The sequence below is a fragment of the Opisthorchis viverrini genome (assembly GCF_000715545.1).
Source record: "Opisthorchis viverrini unplaced genomic scaffold opera_v5_149, whole genome shotgun sequence".
Lineage (NCBI taxonomy): Eukaryota > Metazoa > Platyhelminthes > Trematoda > Opisthorchiida > Opisthorchiidae > Opisthorchis > Opisthorchis viverrini.
Window position 1 is genome coordinate 942969 of NW_008751804.1, and position 26565 is coordinate 969533.

The 26565-nt window shown below is 43.9% G+C and overlaps 2 protein-coding genes across 2 annotated transcripts in view; one reads left to right on the forward strand and one right to left on the reverse strand.

Moving 5' to 3' along the window:
- Window positions 1-19510, reverse strand: part of T265_06823 (hypothetical protein) — a gene marked incomplete at both ends in the record, with an annotated part of 20173 nt that extends 663 nt beyond the window's left edge. Inside the window, 10 exons of the mRNA XM_009172197.1 lie at window positions 1172-1371; window positions 3439-3701; window positions 6988-7045; window positions 10747-10839; window positions 14232-14370; window positions 15998-16196; window positions 17141-17271; window positions 17300-17392; window positions 18696-18965; window positions 19471-19510. Of these exons, the coding sequence (XP_009170461.1) occupies window positions 1172-1371; window positions 3439-3701; window positions 6988-7045; window positions 10747-10839; window positions 14232-14370; window positions 15998-16196; window positions 17141-17271; window positions 17300-17392; window positions 18696-18965; window positions 19471-19510 (1486 nt within the window). The remainder of the gene's footprint in view (window positions 1-1171; window positions 1372-3438; window positions 3702-6987; window positions 7046-10746; window positions 10840-14231; window positions 14371-15997; window positions 16197-17140; window positions 17272-17299; window positions 17393-18695; window positions 18966-19470) is intronic.
- On the forward strand, window positions 13251-18949 carry T265_06822 (hypothetical protein; the record flags this gene model as incomplete). Its single annotated transcript, XM_009172196.1, has 2 exons — window positions 13251-13370; window positions 18698-18949. 2 exons carry the CDS (start codon window positions 13251-13253, stop codon window positions 18947-18949), a joined length of 372 nt encoding a protein of 123 aa, XP_009170460.1.
- Window positions 19511-26565: the final 7055 nt, after the last annotated feature.

A 26565-nucleotide genomic window follows, 5' to 3' on the forward strand; every position in this document is an offset into this window, starting at 1 on the left:
AAGCTTGACATGTACGTAGGGAGAAGTACTTCTGATAGTCTAATCAGCTGAACCAATGAGCCGACCTCAGGTGTTGACCTCGCAGACTCCGGTGTGAAAAGGCCCTAGAATGCTGCGACACAGATGGCTTCGTGAATTTAGGTTTTGACAGGCAGAGATCAGGTCAGTCCAGAGCCATCGATATTGGCTGCAGCATAGACTGAGAATCTCTAGTCTCTGTGTTGAATTTCTCATACCATTTTGGTAGCTGGTCTTTCGGGGAGTTAGGGAGTTAATTGATTGCCTTTAATCTAGGGTTTCCTGGTCTGAATATCAACTTATGCGTTTATGAGTGGGGAGAATATGGTTGGAATAAATCTCCCAAATTATCGAACAGAAAGCTCGAAATGACCGGACACCCTTGCGTAATGGATTGAGTAAATTAGGGTCACCTGTGTAAGGACACTAAGTTCGCGTGCTTATGGAACCCGTAAAAACAGTTTGCTACAAAGCGGGTATAAAGTACACGTGGAAGTAGCTATTGCATGAGTTGTAAGGGATGTCAGTCTTCAAGGACAAATTTACGTACCTGTATAAGGAATAAGAAACTCTTCCGCAGATGCGCCCGCCGACGGAATTTCTAGTCTGTCGACAGTCTGCAGGGATTTCGGTTCAGTTCGGAGTGTTAGTGGTGTGCACAATAAAGTATCTTCTGGTGTTCCATTAGTTGTCTCATGACTTGAATCGATTCGGCGTCCATCCGCCTTACGAAGTTCTCGGACTACAGGCCATCCCTTCCCTTGCAAACCAATTGTGGAACAAAAAATCGTACTCTCAAGTGACTTGTTCCCTTTAACTGAGATGATGGGCAAGTCTAAAACAGCCAACAGTGCACCCATAGTTTGGACACACGACAGAAAGGTCACTTTTGAGTAATGAGGTGAGAAGGAAATTGTACGGTCAGTGAACTGACAGTAAGGCTGCTTATGAGCATCTGCGTCCAAACAGACACAGTCAACTACAACCTCCGTCTGCTCATAACTCAGAGCAAATTGGTCTAAACAACAGTGCATGGGTTTTGCTCTAACAAATACATAAGCGCAATTTTAACTGCCAGCACACAACGATTGAAGTGAAGAAGGTTGTGTAGGAAATCGAACCAAGGAAATCAACAGAGCAATCGGTCACCTACCTGGGAACACCAAAATGAATAGTCCAGCGATCCCACCAAGGAGACCAATAACCAGCCCTATGTCTGGTGCGAACAAAGCGAACACGAGGCTGACGAAGAACCATGCTGTGGTGGATACGTATCGCCATCGGGGTTCAATATGGTTCCAGTTTTCTCTGGCCCACGGAGAGTAGCGCAGAACTGTCGTTTGTATTGCAGACCTGTATGGATTTGGGGTGCGGTAAAGTTGTACGACCATAAACAAACGTGTACGTTTAAACTGCATAGTAAGAGTGGCAGCTTCTGAGTCACTTCGATTCGACAGAAAGGGTTCCCCGTAGTAAAACAGTAATGATAATAGTCACGTGCGAAATGGTTTTTCCGGGCTTAATCTATTTCACAGTTTTTATAAGTATCCAAGACCTGACCCAGTAGTGGCAGATAAGTGGTTAAGGTGCGGACTAACAAACCGGGAGGTCCGTCTGTCGAATCCAACCTAAACATCCCGACTGCTTCTGTTTAGGCCCTCGTGCTTCCCTCGGTTAACACGGCAGCTGGGCACTGAAAGGGTGCTACAGATGGATGGTTATTATTTATTATTAAAAAAGAAGTCTGATAGTTCAATTCTTCTCTGGATATCTCCAAATGAGTCCCCAGACTGAAGTGAATTGAAGGTTGTAAGTTTGGTTGCCAACTCTGTGCGTCGTCATTTACTTTGCCCTAATTGCTTTCGAGTATTTATTAAGAGGCGAAATGAAGCCAGTTAGAGGCTGGAGCGAAGCTCTGCGTGTGTCTGCTGCGGCGAACTCAATGAACTTACGTTGGATGAGATGACAGAAGTTAAGAAGCCCGAATGAGCACTGAGAGCGAGACTGATATCGTTATTCTCTGCCTGCGAAGTATGTCCAACATTGCATTCACAATGAATTTCAATAAAACACCAAACCAAACCCCAGGTAGCCCAACGAAGAACATCATGAAATTGTGTTTGGAAGACCCGCGTCCAACTGCTCTGCAATGGCGCATGGTTTTCGATTGCCACCCACCCACTCCGTTCGGAAACGTACGTTTGTTGTTTCATCAATAGAAATGAAAATAGGCGGGATTTGAACATCAGATCGTCGCCAGCCAGAGGTAATTATAACGAAGTAAACTGCCGCAAAGTACTCCATAACTCCATAACAACAGATGTTCGGTTGTTTCACTTGGAAAAAATAGGCACCAAATTCAAACTGCCAATGTATTCGGTAGGAAGTGCACAATGCGACCAAGATGAACTTCTAACTGAACAATTATATGGTTTTAATGAAATGGGTAGTTCACTCGGAACGTGCAAAAAGAGAACATAGATCCCCCAGGGTACGGACCGGAGACGGCCAAGAGATTTTTTAGTTAACAAAAGCTTCAAGGGGTCAACTACGAAAAGCTCTTTCGGGAGACTATTCGCCAGAGGTGCAAACTATGTCTGAACAACGTTTGCGGCGATCTAACATAGCTAGGTGATGGGATACGATACAGTTTATTCACATGTGAAGCGTATACAATGGAGCTAGCTGATTCACAGGTGAAGGCTGGACGAAACCGAGTCTTTAACTAACAACACCCGATGGGGACAAACTCTCTTATCCCTCTCAATGCTTTAAAGAACGGACTGCTCAACTACAGTTCAAGTGGAATGTGTTTTTTATATAGATTGGTAGCCCATTCGAATCAACTGTCACAATAACTATAGTTCTAAAGCTCCCAAGTATATACTACCTGGTGCAGGCGTTGAAAGTATGGATGCTAAGTTGGTACCCTGCATCAGACACATATTGGTGCGTGAAATCGCTTTACACTATGAGAACTAGATTATGTCTGATCACCATCCGAAACTACAGTAGAAGCTAGTCAAGTAGTTCGAACCAAATCCAAAAACCTATTTCATCAGGCTATTGTTTTCAATTTGAAAAAACGCGTACTATGACTGCATCAAATTGATGTATTTTGGCAGATGGTGACATCAGTGGGGATTGTTTATTCGTATCACGTGGTACCTTGAAGATGCCCTGTCAATGCACGAATGATATGAATGAATGAAATTACAGCAAAGGTCACTAGTAGACTCTAAATGTCGCGCATAACAGAACTGTCTGATTTTCCAAGGGATGTAGACCGTTAAGAGACCGTGGAGTCAAAACCGAAAACAACGAGAATTCAGTGGACTATAAACTGAACCGAACGAAGACAATCTAAGAAAAAAGATGGAAAGTAGTCCAACACTAACAGCCACCAGTCGTACAACTCACCGGCCACAGAAATGCAATATCGGATAGGTGGTATAGGTTTTGATGGCTAGCAATGCAAGCCCTGCAACCACTTCTGGTCGAGCGGGATAGTCAACGAGCACATCCGCGCTTACGTGGGAACCGAAACTGAGGTATCCAAAAACGCCTGTGGCAACATACGAGAGATAACATAGCAGAATGGCCAGCCCAGCTGTCAGGGCGAATAACCGGACATTTGGGCGACCGCGCATACACGCATAGACGGGCACGGCGCTCACATGACACTGAAAGCGATAAAATCGAACAAGTGCAAATTATAAACGCATGGACACTGAAACACACTACGATGAAGCCGAGAATCAAGTACCGATCGTGGAACTACGAAAACTGACCTATGAGAAGCGACGCAGTAAAGTGGCGGAAGTGAGTTATCCAGCTATATGCTACGTTTCTGGTGCTCCTGCACCGTCGTAAAGAAGCGAAAATGAGATTATGGGAAACAGACTAACCAATCGACCAATAATAAATCTTTGTACTTTCGTGGCAGAACAAGGGCAATGACAATGATGTCATGAAGGTAACAACTACGGTGAAGGATACCGTTGGATGCATCTTCCAGTGAAAATAACCATGGGGTGTTTCGTACCGGATTAGAGGATTAAACCGAGAAGTTCCGAAACATTCGCTACACAGTATATAGCAAGATGAGGGATGTATTGCTATTTCGTGGCTAGTGTAGTGCTGTGCCCTCTAGCTAGTGTGCTATGATAGTCCATTTCTTGAGACGCGCAAATGGTCCAGGACACTTTCGAAACCGAGCAAACTAAGACGTTGAAATTCACACGGACATTCACGAAATAGGGGACCGTAACACCGCGTGGCCAGGTTTTCGGCGGTATTATTTCAGGGTACCTGTTTTAGGCTAATATTATACTCGCATTATACTTCCACCAAAAAGATAAAAGTCCCAAAAGTCTAGATAATGGATGCATACAATGCCATATCGTAAGGACAGAAAATAGACTGTTCACTCTTGTGCATTCGTAAAATGGATAGACACGAGGCCAGAGTAAGTTGGAGCCACGGCAGGGCAGTAATCGTTGATCTCAGTTCCATTTGGTTGCAAATGACCAGTAGGGTTCATGCGCGTCCAGCTGTGAACGCATACATCCCAAACCTACAGGTAGATGGTCCTCTAATCGTGATTGCGGAAAACGTAGTCGTTCATTGAGCTGTAGCACCCTTTCGGTGCCTACCTGCCATGCCACCAGAAGGAAGTACGACGGCCAGCATACTGCTAGGTTGCCCAGGCCCAGACAGGGAAGTCGAGAGGCAGAGTTCGGGTTCAAACCACGGACCTTCCGGTCAGTAAATTCTTGCCCTAACCGCTGAACTATCTCGTCCCTTTGAAGCAGATGGAGATCACTTCTCGACCAGGGTGGCTTTTCTCGACCTATACACCGAGGACGAATGGTCAACTGATTAGAGTCGTGTGCAAGAGCTATCTGCGACAAACCAATCAAGCCGTCAGCTGCACTTTGTGACTGTCTCCTACTTAGTTCCATTATCATAGGCCAAGGCAATTGTTATACATGGTCTACTGTTCACAGTCGACAACAAGATCGATTATGTAGACAGTAATAAGAAGCCAAACACAATGCCTCAGTTTAAGAGAACTGGTGATTCATCCTTGAAATAGATATTCCAACGTGAAAAGTTGGGCAACAGAATGCACAAAGTCAACTAAATGGGGTGATCCGGAAGCACGACTACAACTAGGTAAAGATTGGTCTATGGAGGCCAAGTTAGGACCAGAACTTCTACGGGCTGTTTTGTGAATAGTGGGCTCGATGGTGCGGACCGATGACTGCGACCTCAACTCCGGTGTTTTATCAGTTTGATGGCGCAGGAGAATTCACACTGACTACAGTGGGTTGACGTTAGGGTTGACTTAAACTGAGTGTCGTTATTGCGTTGTTGATGTGTTTGACTGTCCTCGTTCAAACCCAAACCAGTTTGTGTTCGGTCACAGTCTGAAAAGAACGGGAGGTCGTCCGACCCACATACATTCTGGTATCATTACAAACTAACGAAAAAATCAACCTTGAAGAGACATGGACCATTTCCGTTTTAAGATGTAGTTTGTGAGCCGTTGCCATGAGGTGGGGTAAGTAATCCCTCAGCGTTGAAAATGACCGTATTGACACTGACCATCACCGCGTAGCCGACCTACAGGCTAAGTCATTTTTTCTTAGTAATGTGGTGGTTTGAAAAAAGACGGTGATTTTCTGGGCACCACATCTCCCGTTCAGAGATAAATCAATGCAGGCTCGCGCAGCCATCAAACAATATTAATCTCGAAACTCACGCAATATGAAATATAAAGAGCTTAGATGAACCATACTCATTCGACCCGGTTTTTGGGTTTCCATTGGACAGGTTGAGATGGCTGACTCAAAAATCAAGCCTTATTTTTGATAAAGACTTCAAAAATTGCCAGCAGTGTTAGTGCTGATAATATGGAGATATGCAGTACGCGGAAGACTGAGACCAGATCTTGAAAAGGCACTTGGTATAGGCAAGGAATCATGTTGGTAATGTGGTGAACTATTGGTAGCTCGGGTGAGTTTATTGGTTGTTGATCAGATGGCTGCTGATCTGTTCGCCGAGCTTGGCAATTGGCTTGCAAATGTTTCGTCACCATACGAGGAGACATCATCAGTGCGCAGTTGGGTGATCAACAACCAATCATTTTTTATTAGTAGCTGTATGAACGCAGGTTCCTTCGGCACGTTTGCAAAACTTGACAACATAGTGATGGGTAACTCCAGGTGCCTGGAGATGACCACTTCTGGGTAGCCATTTTCAATCTATTTTTGGGCTAGGGATCGGAGTTAATGTGTCGACAGACTACAGTTTTCAGTTTCACTATACGTGCATTCCCATCTTGTCGAGAAAACCGTAAATGTAGCTTTCGGATACATGTACAGTTAGATTGGATTGTCACCGCTGCTTCCATTTATTGGATAATCTCCTCTGTTGCTGACCGAAAACTGGACGATGCACGTGCTGAGTTGCAGTGGAGTGGAATATTTTCAGCATCGATGTGTGAACCAGGTGTGACAAGTGTCATTAGCCCATCGACTCCAAATTCCCGGGGATGTTAACCCGGACATCGTGTAATATCATGTAATATCAGCCGACTGCGACTCCGTACCTCTGATAGATAAGAATTGCGCTTTGAGCGCGAGAGTAACCCTTCAAAATAGACTGATGGAACAGGCGAACGAAGACTGAAATACTGGATGTGGACTGTGATGTATTCAACTGTTCTACGTAATCCATCTGAAGAGGTCACTGTCTTACTGTTGTCGATTCGTAATACGTTATGGGAGACTACGAGTGCTACGACCTGATTAAAACTACCATCCGTGTCCGAATCACAGTTATCTACATTTGGGGTAAACCCGAGCTCGAGGTAGGGGTGGCAGCAAAATAGAAAACGGACTGAATGAGGGTTGATATGAATAAATGTGTAATTTACGTATCACAAGTCGTTGTTATACTAACCTGATAACCAAAACATATGGCGGGTAGCACATAAAATATGTCCGACAAATGTGTGGGTCTGAGAATGGAAAAAGAAACACAGAGGTTATGGTGTGTCCAATGGATGTGAGCAATTGTTCAGTGAGATTCTTGGGATGAGATGTAAAAGAATCATTATGCAGGGAGAAGTGTCAGGACATTGTGAGCAATTGTTCAGTGAGATTCTTGGGACGTTCAACAAACGGATGAGATGTAAAAGAATCACTATGCAGGGAGAAGTGTCAGTACATCATGGCAAAGGCAGCGTTCAAACGAAAACGAGTGGGCACAATTCAAATATAGCAGTAAAGCAATACTCTTTAAGGAAACATGTGCCACCGAAAGCCACAAGACAAATCCTAAAGTACTTTGCTCACTTTGTCCCTTCATTTGAAATGGAATCGTTTCGTTTCGTCTGCAGTGAAAGCAACAGCTTATCCATGACTGAGCTGCCCTAGCACGAATTGGGTAGTCTGCGGGAAGGTTGTCCGTGACCAACCACATCACTGAGAGCGGCCGATATTTGTAGTAGTTAAGTAAACGCGAATAGGAACCAAAACAAGGTAAAATGTACCCCGCTTTAATAGAGAAAATTATGGCAATTATTGGGGTATCAGAAAGTATCCAATACCATACAATACGTCACCTCAATCCGTGTTCAAGCTTCACTATCCCTGATTCGCACTTCAGCAGTGACGAATTCCAGTGTCATATTTGGCGTGTAGTCTGCTCAGGTTCAGACAAACCGCTGACATGGTTGGCTCGTGATATCAACCACCTGAAGTTAAAGTTGACCAATGAATATGAAACAATGACGTAGGACACATGCATTATGCATGTCCAAAAGAAGCGCTGTTATCTACTCCGAACTCTTGTTGCCGATAAGTTTGCCGGGACAGGCTGCGACAACATGAAATGAAGGTAACTACTGTCAAAACGAGTGTTGTACGATGTTTGAGCTTTCCTGGTTGAGGTCAACGTGATGATATCTGAATGTGTAGAAATCCCCCGAACTCTTGTTGCCGATAAGTTTGCCGGGACAGGCTGCGACAACATGAAATGAAGGTAACTACTGTCAAAACGAGTGTTGTACGATGTTTGAGCTTTCCTGGTTGAGGTCAACGTGATGATATCTGAATGTGGTAGAAATCCCCACAAGGCAGGGACGTGAATGGGTTTCAGTGGCGAGCATGCTGTCAGTTCCCATTCTGATTATCTAGCCCAGGTTTGTCTTGCTCCATAGTTACGATCATGTGTTTATTTCAGTATATATTTTTTATTTTTGTTTTTATAGGTAAAAGGGCTTCTTGCAGTATGTCCTTGCTCCTCCCCATTCTGTCCGTTCTTCACTACGGCCTTCACCCTTCATGACTGTACAGCAGTCAATCGTCAGTTTCCACTGCTGGAGCTCATTCATCACGATGACGTAAGACATGTTTTTGTGGCTTACTCTCTTCGCAACTGAACTTCCTCTGTGGGGAGCCGTTTTCTAATATAAAAAAAACTACACATTGCCAAAACTGCCTACACGATGCGCTGGTTCTATCTTGGAAGAGAGTACTGTGGAACTGCGACATGTCTACAAACGGCAAGTATCTTATTCGTTTGCATGTTGTTTCGCGCACGCAAGTCCCACTTCTCTCCCTTCCCCAAGCAGTTGTCCGCAGTACACGTCTGCTGGGGGTCATCCGGACCATCTTAAAGGGGTGAGGCGCATCCTGAGGCTCACCGCAAGCCCAGTCCAAAAATAACGAGTGCAAAGGCTTTCACTCCTTCCAGTTAACAGAAATTCATCGTTAAACTCAAAGTAATTCGTCAAACAGAAGTTCGGCAGTTCACAGATATCATTCATCAGTCCACTGACGACGTCCTAACCCCCCTAATGAAGCAGTCTTCCAGATGACTACCGCTTTTGGCGAAGCAGACCGGCATTCAACAGTGGAATCATTATTAGAGGAGATATGGGTCCAAAAAATAGGGATGAACATGAGTGCTATATACAAAAAGGCAGTCAAGGGACAACATCCCACATCCGGCAACTCACACTGGGCATAAAGAGCACACAAACAGAAGCATGAAACGAAGTAGAAAGGAACGAAGGATAATCTACACAATTTGAAATTTCCAAACCAACTGACAAAACGGTGAGGACATGTGTTACGAGGCCCATCGGACCATTTCTAATGTCAGTCGTTGGGAGAGTGCCGCAGTTCTGTGCTGGATAGAGGTGCACATTAGACGGCTGAAATTATATTTGCATACGAACAAGGAATAACCTTAGCGTTGATTCTGTACTGACAAAATAAACGGAGATAGGCCCAATAACGATTCGCCCAAATGACACATTCTACCTACAGGTCTTATCACAACACTAAGCTGTAGTGACCCAAACATACCTCGCATTCTTAACCACAGTTAGCACAGTGAACTTCGTAACGGCTTTTTACAAGGTTCTTATAGCTGATCACACATAACATGTCTGTTTCAAAGGATATTCAATGCCACGATGGTAGGTGGTCGGAGGATATATTTAAAAAGGTCACGAACAGAAGTAGTTCTGCAAGAATGTGCAGAAATTTTGAAAGTGAGAGTGGTTAGTTTCCACTATATGCTGTTTGGGATTGCGTTGGAGACAAATTATTATTTTGACACAGATCGAACACGTTCTAATTATTCGGTGAATTGGTCGCCTAAAGCAGCCCCCATCGCGCTTCATGACGTGAGCATTAAAAATTTCGTGATCAGACACCCTCACAAACTATTGTGTTCATTATCCAACATAGCTTATACAACGCTCACATTGCCCAACTTCATTCGTGTTGAGTTGGATAAATGTACCACCAGCGTGTTTTACCTTCATCCGAGCGCACGCAAAGCCAACGTTGGTAAACAAGTGGTTCCTTGTGGAATTGTGATCGAGGAAAACGTGATTTACTCTATCGTATGTACGTGCCGACCGGTGTGATATAAAGCAAGGCTTATGTAGTCCTGCGGCTATTTAATCTCATTCACCATAAAAGCACCTCAACCTTTTTCCCGAAAAACCAAGTTACAGAGTCGACTATACACCGAGTGAAATTCAAATCACACACTGTAATAATAATGAACAAGTAGAAAGAGCCACAGAACAGCAGGACTATCGAGGCGAGATGGCTCAGTGGTTAGAAATTTACTGACCGGAAGGTCCGTGGTTCGAACCTGACCCCTGCATCTCGACTTATCCTGTTTAGGCTTGGATAACCTGGCAGTATCCCAGCCCCCGTGCATCCCTCGGGTGGCATGGCAGCTAGGTATCGAGAGAGTTTTACAGCTGAACGATTTATTAATTTTTTAAATTCAACTCCAAAACTTCGGCGACTCATTACAAGCAAAAAAGAAACCTGTCAGATTAAAAGCACTATAGTCCTCACTTCCTGAGACGCACAATATAAGTGGACCACACGGCTAGCATAAAAAACAAATCGATCATTTACGACAGTCTTATGCCATATCGCCGCTACGCAAAACAAGGGGTGTACGAGGGATGATATACTACACAGTCATCCGACTACAGAACATCAGCACGTGAAGAGGCGAGGATAGGTTCGACTTTCCAGTAGGTGGCTCGCATCCTAATAAGTGAGATGTCCTCAAGCTTAGTATCCTTAGTAATGAGCACAAAACACTCAGCCGATATTTCAATTGACCCAAATTCGAATTTCGGGCACAGACAATGACCATTAAACTTGTGTGTAGAATTACCTGGTTTTGATTGGTCCTGGTGGTGGTAAGTCAGTGAAGTATTCCGCCACAATCAGCACGCCAATGTAACACACACCAAGAACACCGACTGTGCTGGCAGTAGAAAAACAATGCGAATTCATGGATGTGAATGCTATTAGAACAGAAAAAGCAACAGTGCGTATTCCGAAATTTTTTACAGAAGATAAACAAAATAACGGCAAAAGGTTACGCTTAAAGAAGTCGCGGATGCAGACGATCTGTTACAGTTCTTAATCCAACTCAGAATGGCGATGTGTGTTAACTGATACAGCAAACACGTACTAGATGAGCAATTTTAGTATACAACTAGCGCACCAAGTTTCAATAAAACTTCATGAATTTAATTTTCAGTGATTTTCCACTAAACAGTAACGGATATCAAGACCTCAAAAACCTAACAAGCATATTAATCAGTAACTGAGGAAAACACCACGTGTGGTCTATTGGGATGCGCATAGAGGGTGAATTGTGGTCGTTGAGCATTTCCTCGCTGCCCTCAAGGTGAAATCCAACCATAAGGTGCTATCCGGCCTCTCCACAATCCCCCCCCCCAAGCCGAAAGATACATTTTCGAACTGACCGGGCTTTATATACTAAACATGGGACAATAGCGACGCACGTGTATTTCGCACCGCCGAGTAAGTATGATTGCCAAGAATAAGCGGTTAATCGTAGAAACAGCAACTGAACAAGAGGACGAAAAACTAGGATCGGAGACAACTTGGAGTTATGTCGCACATGATATGGCTGAGTTCATGTGATAAAATTAGTTGTTTCAAAGGTACGCTTTATTCAGACAAGACAGTTCAGGAAGGGATCCACAATGAAACTAGTAGCAATAGACTTCCTGACATCAATTAATTGGTTAGATAAGGTGAGGCGTAAAACCCGCTGTGAATCCGGTCTGCCGGTATCATTAACTCCCCGTCCATCCAGTGTATGTACGTAGTTCCCCCTCCGGTAAACGATCTCCTAACACGTATCAATTTGCTCAAGAAAATGATTTAGCGATACAGAAACCCTGCTTCAGAATACCACTTATAAGCAAACCCTCCAGAACGCAACGAACGCGTTATAAAGGACATCAACCCTAAAACTGTCAACTTTTTTATCGTAATCAAGTGGGATATTATCGTACTGTATACGTCTTCAAAGCTTGGGGAGCTAACGGCACAGTAGATAGTTAACAGACTCAATTAGCATGTTACGATACAACACAAGTCAGTTTAGTTTGAAGAGTAAGTGCCATAGGCGTTTTTATAGCTTTCATCATGAAGGTTCACTGAATGGGCAGGTTAAGTGTGATCCTGATTTTTACTAAACGGAAAGGGAGTGATTTTATTGTCAGACTCCTGTAAAACCTTCGTTCGAATATGTGTCTAGGGCTCAAGACGCCACTCGTTTGGGAGTCAGCGCTGATTGCAGTCTTAGTTTTAGTTATCAGAGGACAAAGCTGGCGTCTGCAATGCAAGCTTTCAAGCGGAGGAGGCCAACATCAATCAACTCTTCATTTTGGGATGAGTATGACCCCGTCACTTTGCGAAAGCTGTTGAACAGTTCACTAATTACCAATGCCTGTGATGTGTTTTAAAGTGGTTGGCGTGGAGAGTTCTGCTAATACAACATCCACATTTCCAGTGTTCCTAGTCTGCTTACTGTCATATTACTGTTGGCTGTGGTCCAGTTTGTGAACCGAGTTTGCGTGACCCCAAGTCTTTTTGGTAGGTTCGGTGCAGGTAAGCTTACTTTACCTATTTGTTTGAGACTCATCCTATTATACATTGCCACGGCGCTTATTCCGCTATTTGTGGGATCACTACGGGAAAATTTAATTTCCCTTCGGAGGACATACACTGATCAAGGTGACGCCAGTGGATTACTATTCGTGTACAAGAATCACTATCATTCGACAAATATTCCCATTTGCATTTCAAATTGATCTTCACGGAGGACTCGCCTGAATCTCTCGTTAATAATATTCTTCAACTGAATGTGCTGCAAAAAGGACACCTCATGTTTCAGCTGGTAGGATATTCGAGATACCGGGGTATATTTCCATAAGGGAAACTACTCACAAGGTTGCTGAAAACTGTTTTGAGAGTTAGTGTTTTTATCAGCCCAACAGTTTAGGAAGGGACAACAAGCGAAATACCTGCGACCGACGGCCTCAGCGACTTCAAACTGGTATACATCCCATTGCCATCGGCAGCTACATACCGAACGGTGGTACTACGGCGGTAGTGGCTGTCCCAATGATCCTGCCGTCTGATAGTTCCACCCACACTTATCTGGCTTCCTCACAACGACAGGACGACAAAGCTAGGACTCTCGATCTTTGTCATAGAGCTTTGTGCATATCTGCATCTATCTGCCATACTACATGTGCACACAGTAAATAATTAGCAGAAATACATTCTTGTTGATAGGTGGCAATTTTCAATTCCATCCAATCAGTGGATTTTAGAAATAGACAATGGTCGGTTATGGTGAGGTCAAGTGTAGTCCGGGAAGGAACGCAGTCCGGGAGAAAGTTCACTGAACATTTGAATGAACTTGTGAAATCCACTGGACAAGATTCACTTAGACCGGTCTGCTTGGGTCAGGTAAGCTACAATCGTGCTGTTGACGTCTTCACTCATCTAGGATTCTGGTTGGCCAACAGTTCTGAGACAGGTGGCATTACACCACGTTGATGTAAGATTGGGTGGTGGAGTTTGTAGTTCCTCCTACTGTAGTGTGGGAGTTCTCTGAATATTTTGTTTCAGTTAATCTATTACTGCGAATTACTGTTGAAGACACTTTCAGCCTGGAACTGAAACTTCCTGAGGCCGCTTCAGTGGTGCGTAAATTGAAGTTAAACAACTATTACTGTTTTCGAGAAACACACTTTTGCAAATCAATTTGGTTTTCACGAGAGACTCAACTGAATCTCTTGAAAACTAAATTGGTTTGCAAATGAGTGTATTTCTCGAAAACAGTCCAATTTGGGTTCAAGTAGAACGTAAGGTTGACGGAAACTAGGGGACTGAGCCTACCTGATGAGCCCTGAGAAGGGCGAAACCGGTCGTGGGCTGTCGAAGAGTTTTCAGCAACCTTGTGAGTAGCTTCCTTTATGAACTAGTATTGTTCTTCACGATCGTTTGTTGCATTGCATTCTGGAGGATGTTGAACATTAGGGGAATTCAGAGAATCCCACTATTCAAAATGAATCTCTGTGAAACAACCGATAGCTACGACCCTACGCGTAATTCTATTTTCCTTGTAAAAACGTTTGTCACTATAGAGTCCATAAGGACAGATATCTGAGATAGCATAGAATGCTTCGGCTTCCAGTAACCAGCATGATAGCCCGTCCAGACAGTGTTTTCAGATCATTTGTTGGCCTTTTGTGAGGTTTAAAAGCCCCGACCATATTTTGATGAAATACTGGAAATAGATTTTCACCGGCTTAAACGATCACTTACCTGGCGAATCGAAGGAAATCAATGCGTTTTGGTATGCATAATGGCAAAATAATCAGAATCGAAGAGACGCTGATAATAAATTTTCTATCCAAATACCACATACGCCGCATAGATTCATCGGTAAGTGCATAATCAAACACTGAAAAAGCATGTGAGAGGAGAGAAAAGTTGAGGGCGAAAAAAACCATGGGAGAATGTGTGAAAAAGAAAGCATAAGGGACAACAGTAAACTATAACTAAGGGAAGCCAGTGTTCGGAGCTATTCTTGATATCACCGTTTTGACTACCAGTCACGTAAAAAGTGAGAAACCAGACCGATCTTGTGTTTGGTGTTCCAGACAGAAACACCAGGCGGTCTACGGACCGTTTATGATAAGAGGCACGAATGAGGATTGAGCTTATAAGTCTGTCAAATAGAAATGTCAAGATATCAACCGTGTGAAATAGCAAGAAATGCCTGATTCAATCAAAAGCCTGTTTTTTTATGAACGATCGAAAATGAAATCAATACGGATAGGCGATTCGTAACGATGGTGAAAACAATGGAAATGAACCAAAGCTGGCAAGTAAGAAAATACTGATCACATCATCACATGTAAACGAAAACACGACACTGCTATCCGGAAGTGCATGCAAGGACGTATCCTGCGCTTCTGCGGTTACAAAACATAAGACAGCTGAAGACTTTATTCCCCATCCGAAAAACCTAGTTGTCTCCATACTGCTCAGCATGAACGAATACAAAAAAGGTGGTCTGGAAACACTTTTGACACTGAGCAGAGTTAAGCAAGGCTGTTTCTAGACGACGATACTTTCTACAGATTTGAAATACCAAGCCATCGATGGAAATGCCTCCAGATTAACTAAAATCTGTCTGGCGCCATCGACTTGGAAGACAGGACGGAATGACCAAAGAGTAAGAAGGACGTCGTTAACGTGAGTCTTCCTGTAGTGTAAGGCATAAGGTGACCGAACCTACTTTCCTTCAAACTGTCAAACTCGAATTCGCAATTCTTGATATAGATAATACTAGCTCGAATACGAACAGTTATCTACCAAAAATCGATGGAAATAAACGAATTTTCCATTCTAGCAGCGTTGGTACTTTATTTACGCGGAGGATCGGAACGATGTTCCTTGCTAGATATATGGATAATGATGTCAGTGATTCCTAAAGCTGTGAAGCACACACAGAAAACTCGCCAAATTAGAACGATAGGGGCAGCATTGTGCTTGCGCTTAGGTTGAGAGCACTTTTATCGATAGCTTGATGTTTCTAAATTCCAGATGACAGGCTTCCACAATGGAGATACCACCGAATGTCGTCGGTGACACCCAGTGCAACTAAATCTATGACATAAAGTCTGTAGGGCTGGTTATTGGTCAAATATTAGGAACATAACCATGAGTGGTAGCAACGCCAGAGTAAGAAAAAAGTGCCTAACTGGTGTAAAAGCAAGCAAACTTAGTTATGAGAGTCCTATAATAAAAAAGCGTCAGTTTGTCAAAGAGAAACTTTTATCAGCTTAAAGGCAACAGAATTCTTAGTCCATGGCCGTAGGTGATCGGACCATTTGTATGGCTGAGAGACTAATAAGAGGATCAGCTGTACTGTACCCGTTGGGAGGATCGTTCAGATAATCAAATCTCACGCACGTGAACGCCATACATCCATCAACGTATCCTATGGGATGTACTGACACACCTTGACTCTCGTGATAAATAATCGCTGTATAAAAAAAGAGAGCAGTACACTTAACGCTCACCCTTGTCCCACAGATCTCCAATGATAATTAAGTAGGTTATGCTGCAACCGAATGTGTAAACGGCAATGACGACAGAACAAATAACGTTTGTCCACTGCCCACAACAAGCCTCCACAGTCTCCTGGTAGGTACCGGTACCATTCTGATCAGCACAATAGGACAAAATAATCAGGGAACCGACAGCAACGACGCCCAAGATCTGGGATATGGGGGAAATGAGAACAAGCTGGTTACTGGAACGTTAATCAGTTTCAATAGTTCTGAGCACGAGGGATTCTTAGGATAATCATTTTGCCGGGTTAAAAATCAATACAGTGCAAATGTCCTTATGGAAGGTTACACAAAAAAATTTGTTACGCTCTAAATTGTGGCCCCATACACAAGAGGCATGAGGTTTGCGATACTTCTGGATTGCCACAGTGTAAATGGAGGAAACGCCTGCGCCATTTTGCTCCATTATGCTGGATGGAAAGACAACAGTAGTTGACCATCGAAGCCTAAGCCTTGGCACACTTGTCCTGTGGATAGGTTTCATTAGCTCGGCTGGGAAGGTCCGTAGCGAGACACAGCAAAAGTAGAAAACACACGGCCTAGTCTGTGTCGCTGGGAACAAGATGCTTTCAGCCCCATTACACGTCGCTCTCCTTGCGTGAAGCAAAAGGTGCGATATGATTTTTATCATCTCGGCAGTGTTGTAAGTAGTATGTATGTAACTAAAAGTTTGCTGTAAGGTGTAACCACAGAAATGCTTGGCTGATTCAGAGGTCATAAGACACTCAACTTATAGTGTTAGTCGGGAGAAATAGTACTAACTGGTTCGCTGTTAGCCTCAATACTCCTATTTTTACCTAGCACAAACCCATGCGAGCTCAAATTCAACTCGCCGAGCTGATGTGCTGTGAGAATAGGTACGCGAATTCAGATCGCCAACTTTTTAGTCGCTGCCATTCGGCTTACTGCAGTGACTTCAAGTGCTTTTAGGTACTGTGAGCTATATGACGGCTGCGCTACAAAAAGTCGCAGTAACTGGACTTTAAAAAAAACTGAGACCAGTAATTAGCTTAGGACCAGAGACCATAAAGGTACCTTACAAAATCAATAATAACTGAGACAGCGGACATGCCAGGATAGCACAAAACTTACAGTTTGAAAGGTGAGTGATATAGGAATGCCGCCTGCAAGATCGTAGGCTTGTGGAAACGCCAACAGGCTAGCGCCCAAGCCGGCGTTAACGATGATCATCACAGAGGCGTACCAGGAGGTGCCTACAGCAACTGGCTTGCAGGAGTGGAAAAAACATACCTCTTTCAGACCTTCCGAGCACTATTGGTGAATAGATAGAGACTGAAGACTCATTCATCAGACTCGCTGATGAATCATAGGAATCCGTTATACCTGAATCCATCAATTCTCACTAAAATGTGTAAAACAGAAACACTGAGCTTAATAGAAATATACTAATGCGCGTGATGTTTTCCGAGCACCTCAGGGAGTGCATTCCGCACGCAAAAGTATTATCCTTATGTGACATGTTGGGCTCATTCCATGAATCATAGAATCACTTAAGTCAGTAGCACCCGGTACAGCATGAGCTAAAAACCCAGTCTACCAATGGTGATTCACCGTGAAGCCATCATGACTATACCTAACGAAATTAAATTCGCCCAAAAATTCCTACTGGAATCACTCCGCCTTGACGATTTTGCCGTAGTTTCCCGAAATACTCAGGAATACTTCATCGGTCTCATGTATCCTAGGCCAACTGAACCAGTGGAGCTGTGAGTACGTTTTCACTGTTGTTTGAAGACGCTGAACCCGGCAGCCGACGCCTGTCACAACCGAATACTCCTCGGTCGGATAGGTAGTCCTAGAGATAGAATTACCGCCCCTGCTCAACTACAATCTTGACGCATGCACCAGCAACCGATGCAGTGTCAGCTTGGACGATCGTAGCTAAAACCTGGAGTTTTCATGAACTAGATAGCTGGCAGCGTGGAGGTTTCAGACATTCATGGAAGAATTGTTATATCCGACTGCTGTTCCCGCTCGTGTCTGGTGCCAGAAAAAGGATTCACCGACAAGGAACACAACAGCTTTATTGAAACAAGTTCAAAAGTTACAACGGCCACGTGCTACATGAAGGGCAATTTTCGGTATTGATCTAGGCTTTCTGATAGGCATTTAGTGAATACCCATCAACATCGATCGTGCTCCTATGAAATAACTGAACGCTGATCATAATCGGTCGTGCTTCTGTGGAGTGCCTGAACACTCACCGGCTTTTACTGAATTGAATGGTTGACTGGTATGGATGAGACTTCGGTGGTTTTAGGATCTTAGTAGGTTCCGGGGATTCTGGGGTTACTTCCAGGAACCTGACCTCCTGATATAATGGTGAGAAATTGGACCAGTTATGTTAAAAACGAGTTTTGCTCCCCCACAATACTTCTACATATAATTCTCAAAAGCTCATGTTGAGACAGTTACCTCTAGATAGTTATTTTGTGACCCTTTTGCTTATCCAGTTAGGAAACAAGACAGGCAGTAGATGCTCGAAATTCTCAGCAGCTCTCCAATCCTCCTTCCTGGCAAGAGGTAAGAACAAAGAGTAATTTGCAGCATATATTCCTGGATTATCAACTACAGGTGTAATGTACGCGTGATTAGTGTTGTCACTAATGGGCTTAACTGAGATCACAGGCTAATAATCGTTCAGCTGTAACACCCTTTAGGTGCCTAGCTGCCACGCCACATGAAGGAGACACGAGGGCTGAGATACTGCCAGGTCTCCCAAGCCTAGACAGGGGAAGTCGAGAGGCAGAGGTCGGGTTCGAACTACAAGCCTTCCGGTCAGTAAATTCATGTTCTAACCACTTGGTCCATCTCGCCCCCAGATCACAGGCTAATCGCTTTTGTTTGACACGCAGATGTGGATCACAGAGGAACAGATGACCCGTGATCACAGATCCTATAAATAACGAATAAAATTCGACACAAAACGATGACGACAAAAACAAAGCCTCAAGATGGATTAAGATGGATGTTGGAAGTTACATGTATTAGGGAAGACGGAGTGTCAAACAGTTCCAAAGACTGGTCATTTTAGGAAAAACGATGAAAGGAAAATAATTCTAGATTCCGCAGTAGTCACGTGATATGGGCGATCGGATAGACAAAGACATACCACCCTACTGAAAGCTATTGGCAAAGGGACGAAAGAAGCAACCTCCGTGAAGTCTTCGGTTGTAGTAACTGTACAACAAAAGGAAGAGATCCTATGGTGCAACAGTGAGAAGTTGCTTGCAGATCATCAGTCAGCAAAGTGGTATTGACCAAGCATACGAGTTTATTTTGAACGAAATCAAGATATAAATAAGAAGAGGGAGCCCTTCCCAGAATATGGCAGCGGTAATCCGGAATGGGACGAATTCGGGATGAGATGAGAATCTGGACAAGAGTGAGAGAAAATTAACCTAATCGTCCCAGATATTTGTGCTGCGGGGACCCTGACATGTGAGGGTAAGGATTTATCAGCAAAAACTGATTGGAGATGGTAGCAGATCTCATTGAAGGGCTTAGGTCAGGAATGAAATTACGAAGGGAGATGGACACGTGAAGAGAGTTGGAAGATGATGACGATGTAACTCCGATACCTGTGGTGCCAGCGATATTATTTTGACAGCCAAGATTAAAATCAAATGTTGCGGTTCTACCTGCCCTACTCAATGTAGGCCCTGTCTAGGCCTGGGCAACCTGGCAGTATCCCAGCCCTCGTTCTTCCTTCGGGTGTCATGGCAGCTAGGCACCGGAAGGGTGCTACAGCTGAACGCCTTTCTTTTTCCCTACTCAATGGCTCAGAGATATAGCCGCTACGTTCTGTACATCGTTTGATGGATAGACAGAGCGTTCCTGAGATCAAATCCATGCTAGTCGGTCGAGGAGTGAAAAACTTAGAAGAGCTCGACTGCCTTCTAAGGTAAGTAACTGATTGTTCATCAGCATAATGATCTCTCGTGTCCTTCCATTCAGGCCACCACATACATGCGTCCCGAAACGATTCCCAACGTCCTGAGCCTACCAGATGCTGTCCTGCTACTCGCGTACATGCCTACTGTACCAAGACGAGTGTGTGGTCGACCGATATATGGATCAGAGGACACATCAGATTGACAAGTTCACTTCAATGTAACTCAGTGATCGAAGGAATAAATAGGTGTGCAGAAATGATAAATCATCCAACTCTTGCACTGGAAGACTTGTCGACAAGTGCTATATCGGAGGTGGTACAGCATGGTGGTATCAGCAAGCAATCATAGAGAAATGTGATATAACAATCTAAAAATCATGACTATGTAAACCATACTTTTCACGTCATTAACTGGTAATTTAGCCATATATTTTCAGCCCATGTACCGCTACACAAGAGACACGTTAATTGTGTGGGAATCCCAAGCACCGTCGTAATAGGTGTCCTCCGAAAGAACAAGTTTGCTAAAGTTGTGAGAAATGGGGCGTTTTCAACGCCTCTGTAGGTTCAGAACCGCGAAATACCATGTGGGTTCAATCATATTCATCACATCAAGACTCCTCAGTTTCCTCTTTAGTTTCGGCCGCTGCTTCCAATTTCCTACCTAAAAATACAAAAGATATTTCGGTCAACGCGCCACTGTACGAGCTCTTATTGATACCAGCAGCTCCAGAATTTTCACTTTTTCATCAGTACTACAACCTCATTACTGTAAAATATTTCCGTATGATTCTGCGATACATTCATGTTCTGTAAAAAGTTATTGCCTTGTGTCCATTCAGTACAAGGGTGCTACATATGAACGGTTCAAACATTGTGTATTACCGAACCTCTGTGCAGAAGTCCTTCTCACATGTGGCTTCTTGGAGTTACATGATAAAGTTGAAATTCCGTTCAATGGCCAACGAAGCAGCCTAACCGTCGTAACATCCGCAAAACTAGAATCCCCATCTCCAATCACTAATCTTCCAGAGGATTGCGAATCAATCACCACGAAATCTCGTCGTCATACGCCGGAAGACCAACGATTCATACTAACCGCAGTGGACTGAATGTACACCGATGGCATAATCGAAGTATCAAATTCTACACGGAGACTGCGAGTGCCGTAACGCGCAATACGAATCACAAGAGACACGTGGTCATAGACTACAGTCAGACCGTCAATCGCTTAACCTATCTTGATGCTTATCCTCCACCAAAACTGAGTCAAAAGACGGGACCGTTGCACGCTATACCATCTACAGTACACTGAACCTCAAGGTGCATATCATCGGGTTCTAATATTCTAGTCGGATAAGCCATTTAGTGCAGTCGAAACTGGCTGGAACCTCTACCATCTTCGGTGCATTCCTTACGGAGTGACAAACGGCGTTATGTGCTTCCAACGAACGGTAAACAATATCATCAAAGCCGAACAGGTGAAAGACACATCCGCCTAAATTGATAACGTTACTGTAAGCGGCAAAGCGAGAATGAACATGGTCATAATCTTAGGGATTTTCTCGATGTCACTAAAACAAACATTTCGTTCTGTACATCGTTTGATGGATAGACAGAGCGTTCCTGAGATCAAATCCATGCTAGTTGGTCGAGGAGTGAAAAACTTAGAAGAGCTCGACTGCCTTCTAGGGTAAGTAACTGATTGTTCATCAGCATAATGATCCCTCGTGTCCTTCCATTCAGGCCACCACATACATGCGTCCCGAAACGATTCCCAACGTCCTGAGCCTACCAGATGCTGTCCTGCTACTCGCGTACATGCCTACTGTACCAAGACGAGTGTGTGGTCGACCGATATATGGATCAGAGGACACATCAGATTGACAAGTTCACTTCAATGTAACTCAGTGATCGAAGGAATAAATAGGTGTGCAGAAATGATAAATCATCCAACTCTTGCACTGGAAGACTTGTCGACAAGTGCTATATCGGAGGTGGTACAGCATGATGGTATCAGCAAGCAATCATAGAGAAATGTGATATAACAATCTAAAAATCATGACTATGTAAACCATACTTTTCACGTCATTAACTGGTAATTTAGCCATATATTTTCAGCCCATGTACCGCTACACAAGAGACACGTTAATTGTGTGGGAATCCCAAGCACCGTCGTAATAGGTGTCCTCCGAAAGAACAAGTTTGCTAAAGTTGTGAGAAATGGGGCGTTTTCAACGCCTCTGTAGGTTCAGAACCGCGAAATACCATGTGGGGTCAATCATACTCATCACCTCAAGACTCCTCAGTTTCCTCTTTAGTTTCGGCCGCTGCTTCCAATTTCCTACCTAAAAATACAAAAGATATTTCGGTCAACGCGCCACTGTACGAGCTCTTATTGATACCAGCAGCTCTAGAATTTTCACTTTTTCATCAGTACTACAACCTCATTACTGTAAAATATTTCCGTATGATTCTGCGATACATTCATGTTCTGTAAAAAGTTATTGCCTTGTGTCCATTCAGTACAAGGGTGCTACATATGAACGGTTCAAACATTGTGTATTACCGAACCTCTGTGCAGAAGTCCTTCTCACATGTGGCTTCTTGGAGTTACATGATAAAGTTGAAATTCCGTTCAATGGCCAACGAAGCAGCCTAACCGTCGTAACATCCGCAAAACTAGAATCCCCATCTCCAATCACTAATCTTCCAGAGGATTGCGAATCAATCACCACGAAATCTCGTCGTCATACGCCGGAAGACCAACGATTCATACTAACCGCAGTGGACTGAATGTACACCGATGGCATAATCGAAGTATCAAATTCTACACGGAGACTGCGAGTGCCGTAACGCGCAATACGAATCACAAGAGACACGTGGTCATAGACTACAGTCAGACCGTCAATCGCTTAACCTATCTTGATGCTTATCCTCCACCAAAACTGAGTCAAAAGACGGGACCGTTGCACGCTATACCATCTACAGTACACTGAACCTCAAGGTGCATATCATCGGGTTCTAATATTCTAGTCGGATAAGCCATTTAGTGCAGTCGAAACTGGCTGGAACCTCTACCAGCTTCGGTGCATTCCTTACGGAGTGACAAACGGCGTTATGTGCTTCCAACGAACGGTAAACAATATCATCAAAGCCGAACAGGTGAAAGACACATCCGCCTAAATTGATAACGTTACTGTAAGCGGCAAAGCGAGAATGAACATGGTCATAATCTTAGGGATTTTCTCGATGTCAAACAAACAAACATTTCTTTGAACGATACAAAAAGCAGCTTTGCAACGAAAAGATTACTCTTCTAGATTACAAGGTCTCCAAAGGTGTAAACCTGATTTGAACGATACAAAAAGCAGCTTTGCAACGAAGAGATTACTCTTCTAGATTACAAGGTCTCCAAAGGTATCGGTAAACCTGATCGCCCTATAAGAGGACTCCCACAGAACGGAGTGGGTTGCGGTCGTCCCTTCGGACGACAGTCTCGTGATTCTCACTGGACGTGTGATCACAAGGAACAAGTCAAGGCAGGCTCAGCAAAGACCCGTGAGTTTGACCGCCTGCTGCTCACAGGAGATACCAGCATTTTCGAACAAAATTAATCCTTTATTTAAAAACAAAATATTTTCGCCTCCGAAGTGTCCTAATAGCATTTGAGAACCTAAATCACGAATTGGAGAGTGCAATAGTCGTTAGTGTCGACTACAGCATCCCCCTCGACGTCGAAACTGATGCGCCGGAAATCGCTTTTGGTGCATCCCTGAGCCATGATAACCGGCTGGTCGCCTTTTTTTAAAAGACCATGATCGTAAGCGAGAAAAAACATTCCGCTGTCGAAAAAGAAGCGCATGTTATCGTCCAAGCGATCCACAAATAGCACCACTACCTCCTCGGAGGGCATTATAAAATTATTAAGAATCAACATTCAGTTGCTTTTGTGTACGAGAACCGACAGAATAGTGAAATAATGACAAGGTTGAACGGTGGAAAATTGAATCGACGGAGTACAACTAGGTCGTCCATAGAACAGGAACGGACAACCGGATTGGCCATGCCCTATCTCGTAACATTTGTGCTATCACCGTCGGGACGGAAAAACTTAAAGAGCTCCACAACATATTATGCCATCCCGTGGTCACAAGATTTGCATATTTTTGTTCGTTCTAAGAGCCTTCCCTTTTCAGTCGGCGAAATCTGAGATGGTGAGATGGCTGAGTGGTTAGAGCGCGAATTTACTGACCGGAAGGTTCACGGTTCGAACCCAATCTCTACCTTTCGACCTCCCCTCTCTAGGCTTGGGCAACCTGACAGTAACCCAGCCCCCACGCTTTCTTTGGGTAGCCTACCGGCTAGGGACCAAAATGGTGTTACAATTGAACGGTTTCGGGCTATGGGCGAAATCCAACGTGCAGACCCTAACTGTTCCACCTGCTCCAAACTCGAATCGAAACTTTGTGATTCTTTTCATGGCCAGCTTATCAGAGCCACAAAACCCTTTGAACGCTCCAGTATTGAGTTTAAAGGTCAACTTTCCTTAAGCACTCGTAACAAGTACCTCTCGACAATCATTGACAAGTACTCCCGATTTCCTTCCGCTGCCTCCACTACAATTCGTTAGTTGAGCCACTTGTCTTCACTGTTTGGTATGCCCGCTTATATTCATTCAGATCGCGGATCTACGTTCATGTCAACTGAACTCAAGCAGGTTTTGTTCGATAAAGGCGTTACACTGCTGTCTATAATCCACAATGTAGTGGTCAAGTAGAACGAATTAATGTAACCCTTTGGAAAACCATCTGCCTTGATGCAAAATCACGAAACTTGCCTGCCAACCATTGTGAGGTTGTCCTTCTTGATTCTCCACACTATATCAGGTCCCTGTTATGTACTAGTACCAACTGTGTCTCCTCCTGCCGTTCACACTCCCATAAGTCAATGCTGTATCCTTGCCTTCTTGGATTACTGCCCTGAAGCGGTTCTTCCAAAACGCAACGATCTAGCCCCTAAATATGACCCTCTACCATAGGAAGTGGAGCTCGTCCCTTGTAGTCCACAATACGCTCACATAATTCGCGCAGATGGCAAATGTCTCTATGCCATGTGGATCGTGAAGGCAACAGCATGATATCCGATTCTTCCGATGCACAATTCGAAACAGTGTATGTATCCGAACAAGAGGAACCCCATAGGCCCAGAGTGTAACGTTTTTTAAATCATAAACCCGGGTTGATGTCGCCAGGTCTGGTGGCTTACATGGTTTCTACAGCGACGATGTATAACTATACGTTTGAAAGTGAGGTATTCATTTATTTATGAAGTAACTCGACAAAACAATGAAAAATTCTTTGAGTTTGTGGCATTAGCATCAGCCTAGCGGAATGATATAAAGTCTTGTGCGAAGCTACAGATCATCATTCCCCGCTTGTACCGCGTGCCATCCGGTTCTCATGCTCAACGCGACTGGTAGATTGTCAACGCCTCAAAAAAACGTGGGCGCGCCCATCCCAATCAAGACATAAAACACCACCACATATTTGAGCAGCCACGCTTAACTCAAGGTCAAACCTCATTTTTCAAGCACTAACAGATTGATACACAGAATCAAGGCTTTCGCCCAAGCTTCCCGGGTCGGTTCTGTTCTTGTCGTTCAGCGGCTTCTGTTCACCAGAAAGGCACAAGTGGAAAAGGTGTAGAAATGTTCTTTAAGTTCCCACTGAGAGGCAATAATCTTGCAAGCACCAGGACTAAACTTATAAGGCATCTAAAAGTGCGTTGAACTGGTTATTAGAGGACGCCTGAACAGACTTCAGGGTGTGGCGATTTGTGCGTTTATTTTACTTCCATTATAACACTACGTATTTCATCAATTGCATAAACGTTTTTTTGTTTGAATACGAAAAATTACAAAAACGCGCACTCGTGCGATTTCACATAATACAAGCGTGGTCACGTTCTTCGACTCTCTCTTCTGATTTCGCTCGCGCTTGCAGCGGCCATTCGCGAGTCTCATGTACTAACTCTGGTGCCAAAACATTTCAGACATCTCCGGAATCTATTATATGTGGGAACCGTTCAGAAGAAGACCTCTGGACCAACATAATTGGATTATTGTTTATTCGCTGACCTGGGCCAACGACGAACTATTTTAAAGAGAACAATTGTTAGTGAGTTTGTTCCGTCTGATCTCTTTATTTTTGTATACCCAACCTAGCGTAATCATTTTTATTTCTTTGCCACACACTCCTGGTAAACTAACTTATTGGGTAGCCAGACCACTACAAATTTGGTGAGCCCGAGTATTTCTAGATATTTTCTTGAAAGCCTTTTCTTTAAAGTCGTCGTGATTTTGTTTCTTTTGCCTGGTAATTATGGAGGCACACTTTGATTCGGCGGATTTAGTCGAAAATTCAATTAGCATGCGTTTCCCAGATCACAATCCACTCAACCCCAGGGTATGGTTTCACCAGGTGGAGGCCGTTTTTGCTACCCGACGCATCACTTCCCAAGTCACCCGTTTTTCCTATGTTGTCCAGCATCTTCCTTGTGATGTAGCAACAGAAGTTGAAGATCTGTTGGAAGATATTCC